The sequence below is a fragment of the Mercurialis annua genome, linkage group LG7 (assembly GCF_937616625.2).
Source record: "Mercurialis annua linkage group LG7, ddMerAnnu1.2, whole genome shotgun sequence".
In the NCBI taxonomy this organism is placed as follows: Eukaryota; Viridiplantae; Streptophyta; class Magnoliopsida; order Malpighiales; family Euphorbiaceae; genus Mercurialis; species Mercurialis annua.
In genome coordinates, this window is record NC_065576.1 from 35,309,154 (window position 1) to 35,315,153 (window position 6,000).

The 6,000-nt window shown below is 36.6% G+C and overlaps 2 protein-coding genes across 2 annotated transcripts; one reads left to right on the plus strand and one right to left on the minus strand.

Moving 5' to 3' along the window:
• Positions 1-54: 54 nt before the first annotated feature.
• On the minus strand, positions 55-967 carry LOC126657095 (uncharacterized). The gene is made up of 2 exons (XM_050351722.1): positions 670-967; positions 55-617 (listed from the first exon to the last, which is right to left on the minus strand). The coding sequence occupies exons 1-2, from the start codon at positions 965-967 to the stop codon at positions 55-57; spliced, it is 861 nt and encodes a 286-aa protein (XP_050207679.1).
• A 1,580-nt stretch (positions 968-2,547) lies between these two features.
• LOC126656620 (probable glucan endo-1,3-beta-glucosidase A6) lies at positions 2,548-4,629 on the plus strand. The gene is made up of 3 exons (XM_050351229.2): positions 2,548-2,808; positions 2,883-4,184; positions 4,293-4,629. Exons 1-3 carry the CDS (start codon positions 2,760-2,762, stop codon positions 4,331-4,333), a joined length of 1,392 nt encoding a protein of 463 aa, XP_050207186.1. The 5' UTR covers positions 2,548-2,759; the 3' UTR covers positions 4,334-4,629.
• Positions 4,630-6,000: the final 1,371 nt, after the last annotated feature.

Here is a 6,000-nt window from a genome sequence, read left to right on the forward strand (position 1 = left end):
TGATCTCGGGGATCTCCTTCTCCATTGAAGGTTGGCAGGACTGGTAGCTTCATGCTATATGGGATGGTTTCTTCCATGATCTCGGGTGAAAGGGGCTATCCTTTTAGCCTGAGATTGTCTATATCCAGCTCTTCCGATTTCAGCTTTTTGAGTGCTTTGGCGATCTTTTCTTCCAAGTCTTCCTCCACTACGTATGTGGCTTTGCTTTTTTGGGGTTTCTGAGGATTCGCCCTCCCCTTCTTGATGTTTTTTCTTTGGCTGCTCTTTCCCCGCATCTTTGTCTTGTCGCTTTCTTTTTGGTGGGGCATCTTCTTTTTCCTTCTCCCTTCGTTCATCTCTTTTTGAATTCAACCCGCTTCGGGCATCATCTTGGTTTTGCTCGTTTCTGGGTGTTTCAGGGGATTGCTCATTGGATTTGTCTTTGTTTTGATTGCCTGGGCTTTCTTCGTTACTCCTGCTTCCATTCTCCTGTTGGTTTCTTGTCTCGTCTCTTTCCTCGTTTCCTCCATTCCGGAGTTCCCTGCCTCTGTTATTTTCTCCCCTTGTCTCTCTGCGGCTTGGGTTTGTATTTTCTGTTCTTCCTCTTTCTTCTTGGAGCTGTCGGGCTGAAATTCTCCCTTAGGATTTTCATAGTTTCTTCGTGCCTATCATTCGTTCTTTTGGCTTCACTAGCCAATCTATCCAGATTCGCTTGGACAGATTCTAGCACCTTTTTCAGCATCTCGTGGTACGAATCTTGTGCTGCCATGCCTGGCGTTGGTTGCTCTTCAGTGCTTAGGTTGAAAGCAATTGGGTTTCTTCCTCTCATCAGATTAGTTTGGTATTGAGGTGTTGAAAAAGAAGGCACTCCGGTGTCGCTTTTTCCCACGGAGTTGTGTAGCCCGTCTTCCGTCATATTGATTATTTCCGGCGTGCTTTTTGGATCCATTGGTTGTTTGTCTTTCAGGTCCACTCTTTCAAAAGTCATCTTCTTCAATGAAATTTGTTTTGAGTTCAGAAAAGCTCCTTCGAATTGAAGTTTAGCTAAGCTCTTCCCACAGACGGCGCCAATTGATGGAGTCTGCCTTCTGAACCGGTGAATGAGACCTGCAAAATAGGGTAGAAGCTAACCGGACGGTGGTGGTCCGATTAACTCTCCGATGCTAAATTCAGTTTAGAGCTTTGAGCAGCTTTTTTGAGTATATAATGTAGTTGTGATTCTAGGCATACCTCATGCTCCTTTTATAGTAGCTGAATATACCTTGTAGAGTCATAGTAGGTAAGTGAATTCTATTTTGTAGGGATCGAGCTACTTTATAGGGATTCACCCTGATTTGTCGTGATCTACCTTATTCAGACATGAGTCCTATTTAGGAACGTCTTCCTAAATAGTCTCGTCTTCCTAAAATAGAGCTTATCTTTCCATGTTTGAAGATTGAGTCCAAATAGGAAGATACTTCTAGATATGGCGATCTATCCGAATCCCGGATTAACGCGCTTTGGGCGGATCCTATAGGATTCGGTCTTCGTGGTATATTGGCGAATCTCGAGGGATTCGGCGTCTTCTTCATATATTTAGGTCTTTATTGGGAGTCCGGCATTACCCGAGAATGGATCTCCTGTGACTCGGCTCCACTGTAACTATTGTAGGATTCAATATCCATCACTTATTAACTCTTATTTTACTATTCAAGAACTATTTGAGAGAGTTTTTTAAATATTAAAATTTACATTTTGTTAGTTTAATTTTACATAATATAAAAATTATCGATAAAAATATTTATAATTTTATTATAAATAACAATAATATAGATATATTTTTGAAGTAAATAAAAATTAGGAAAATCCAACAAAAATAATAAAAAAAATTCTATTTTTTTGGGTTTTTTTAGGAAAGTTAGTTATCTAGTCAAAGGGAATTCAAACATCTAATATTGTGCACTAAATAGAGCAACAAGTATTATAGTTAGGAGAAAATAGCATTCAAAGATAAATATAATATATAAATGATCAATTTGAAAGAAAAAAGAAAAGAAAAAGGAAAAACTATGAACTTATTGGTCTCTGTAGCATTATTGTAGAGATTTTGTTTTAGCATCGAACAAAATCGGCTGCTTATGTCAACTGAAGATTAAAATTAAAATAAAAGTTATAAAATAAAGTCTGATCAATTTATGATCAGCTCTAACCAGTTTCAATCAAAGTTGAACTGATTACTAAAAAATAGTAAAAATACAAATTCAAAATACAATCTTCATAAAAAAATATGATTAAATTGTCAAAATCTACCTAAATTTGAACTGGCCAAATCAATTATCTAGTTGAACCTAATTAAATTGTTTATATTTATCAATTCTTCTGTGGTTTAATTTTTAAAACGACGATACATATTAAATAGTATCATTAATATGTACATTCAAAAGCTCATCAGCAAGCTTTATATCAACATGGTGAGTTGGTGGTGTAAATAATCTTGCCCATAGCTTCAGACCACCAACCCAAGAAATGGCCCAAAATATCCAACGGCTAATTTCTAAAATTGACCACAAATTTACAAAATAATACAAAACAAAACCCTTTTTATTTTTCAGTACTTTGTCTCTTCTCTCCTTCCCAGAAACCAAGTAAAAGCTCATTTCTCCTCTATAACTCTTCTTTTCTCCCAAAATCAGATTCTCTAACCACTCTTTTTTCTTTTCTCAAAAGTAATTTATTCTAATTTCTTTTTTTACAACTTTATAACACCAAATCTCATCTCCCAACCTTCATCCGTTGGGAGTATGGGTTTTCTTCCGCTCTTCGTTTTCGCTCTCTTCCTTACCGTTTCGAGTAAGTATTACATACATAAGTTTTTATTTATAATGTGTTTGTATTTTTGTCTCATACGAATATTTTTATCGCAGGCGCGGAGTTCTCTACGAATGCGGGAGTAAATTGGGGGCAGCTAGGGAACAATCTCCCATCTCCGAAGCCAACCGTGGAGCTAATTAAATCGATCAAAGCTAAACGAGTCAAAATATATGATGCTGATCCGGACATCCTCAATGCTCTTAAAAACACAGACATTCAAGTCTCTATCATGGTACCCAATGAAATCATCCCCAACATTTCCAAATCTCAATCTTTTTCAGATCATTGGGTATCCAAAAATGTCATACCCTTCTACCCACGTGTCAAAATCCGATACCTCCTCGTCGGAAATGAAATCTTGACCAATCCGGATATCAACACGTGGTTTAATCTCGTGCCGGCCATGCGTAGAATCAAGAAGTCTTTGAGAAATCAAAAGATTCTTAAGGTTAAAGTCAGTACTCCACATGCTATGAACGTTCTTGAATCCTCGTTTCCACCGTCAAACGGTACGTTTAGATCCGATATTTCGGATCCGGTTATTAAACCCATGTTGAATTTTCTTAACCGGACGAAATCTTTCTTTTTCCTTGATGTTTACCCGTATTTTCCGTGGGCTGAGAATTGGAAAAATATTAATCTTGATTATGCTCTGTTTAAATCCAAGAATATAACTTATTCTGACCCGGTTAGTAATTTGACCTACACCAATCTATTTGACCAAATGGTGGATGCTACCATTTTCGCTATGAAACGGCTCGGGTACCCGGATATCCGAATCTTTATTGCTGAAACGGGTTGGCCCAATAATGGCGATTTTGACCAAGTCGGAGCTAATATCTACAATGCTGCAATCTACAATCGTAATGTAGTCAAGAAGTTAACAACCAAACCCGCCATTGGTACTCCGGCCCGACCCGGATCAGCAATACCGTCTTTTCTCTTTGCTTTGTTTAATGAGAATCAGAAGCCGGGTCCGGGTACGGAGCGGCATTTCGGGTTGTTATACCCGAATGGGACGAATATTTATGAGATTGATTTGAGTGGAGAAACGCCGGAATCGGAATTTAAAGAGCCGTTACCGGCGCCGACGAATAATGAGCCGTATAAAGGGAAGATATGGTGTGTGGTGGCTAAAGGGGCTAATAAAACGGCGGTTGCAGAGGCTCTGTCGTATGCTTGTTCACAGGGGAATAAAACCTGTGACCTAATTCAACCCGGGAAAGAATGTTTCAAACCCGATTCGTTATATTGGCATGCTAGCTATGCGTTTAGTTCGTATTGGGCCCAGTTTCAGAAGATAGGTGGGACCTGTCAATTTAGTGGGCTTGCTACTCAAATTGTGAGGGATCCAAGTAAGCAATTTTTCTTTTTTGAATTTTTTTTCATCAAATTTAAAATTAATAAAATGATTAAAAGTTAATTTTAGAGTGATTTTTACTAATTAATGTTATTTGGTGTAGGTTATGGACATTGCAAATTCCCAAGTGTAACTCTTGTGTAAGACCATGTGGGATAGAAGACAATTAATTAAGCATCATTAGGATGCTTAAATTAAGTATTGTTATTGATTCATAAGTGATTTAGGTGCTCAATTTTCTATTACATTTTGAGATTATTGTAGTAATTATTAATTAATAATAAGATAGTTGATTCATTCTTTTAGGCATCTAATGTAGTGTTGTCAAGGCAGAAAAGAAAATTCTATCGTTCAACTTATTACTAAATTGGCACTAAATTACTGTGTAGTTGTACTTTGTTGACATATTTATATGAATTTGTTATATTTTGGTCACATAATTTATGAATTTGTTATATTTTGTTGATATATTTTATGAATTGTCATGAGATTATCGTTTGAGTTTGCTGTTATATATCTGAAAAAAAAAATGCCTTTTGACTTTAAAATTAAATTCCAATCTTTAAAAAAAAACTAAAAATTATATTTTTTAAAAAATTCTTACATTAAGTTATATATCGTGAATAAATAAATAATATTATAATATACTATTAAATGTGTGAAAGTTTTAGTTAATCAAATTATTTTTTTAATATTATTTGAATGATGTGTTATAATCATAAGCCAAGCCTTGATTTAGAAGAAGGCTAATCCTCTGAAAAAACCCCCACCTTTCACCCCCAATTCAATTATATCCTCACCTTGCAAAACCACCAATTATGTCCAAATTACCACCTTTTTCTTTCAATTGTACCCTCAATCGAAATGGCACGCGTTTTCTGCCACCGTGGAGGACATGTCACCAATTTGCTTGCAGTTACCATCCTGCCCTCGCTGACTCAGCGCTGATTTGGACTAACCATGGCTGGTTAAAACAAAACAGTGAGTTTTGATTTTAATACTGGTTAACCCCTTTTCCCATTTTTACCCGACCCTTACCTGCAAAAAGAATTACCCTCGTTCTCTTACAGCAAACCCTAAAACCATAGCCAGCTTTGCAATCTGAAGGAAAAAATGTCGGACATGTCGTCGCAATCGTGTTTGTCGCTGCAAAATGTACCTTACGAGCTGCTGAATCTTCCCCCAACAAAGGAACGCGGTAGATGCTGTCATGGAAGGTTGTATCTCTACACTTCATGGACAAAAGCAAACCCAGGTAGAAGATTCTGGAGATGCTCGAAGTCAAAGGTAAGATTCGAAATGTACATACCCAATTATTTCGCTATTCAATTTTTAGGTTTAGGGTTTCTTCATCTTATTCAGCAAGGCTTTAAATTTTGGGGTTTTAAGCTGAAAATTGCAAAATTCATACGTTCTGTATATTAAAAACAAGAAAGCAAGTTTTGTTATTTGTTTAATTCTCTGGGTTTTTGTTGAATTTTGACAAATGGGTGTTCAGTTAACACATTTAATAACAATTTTACTTGATATTACATGTATAATATGATGTGCAATCTGATCTTATGTTGTTGTATCTTATGTACTAAATAGACAAATCAAGACTGTGGCGCGTTCCGCTGGTACGAAGAGGAGGTATCAATGGAGAATTATGGGAAATTTACCTTCCTATTAAATAAGATTGACAGCCTGAAAGAAGAAGTTGCTGGTCACGACAAGCAAATTGTTGAAATGACGAATACAATTAGGAGGTTGGAAGCTAATCGGGATAAAGCAACCATTGCCTTCACGGAGTTGTTAGATGTTCATGACAG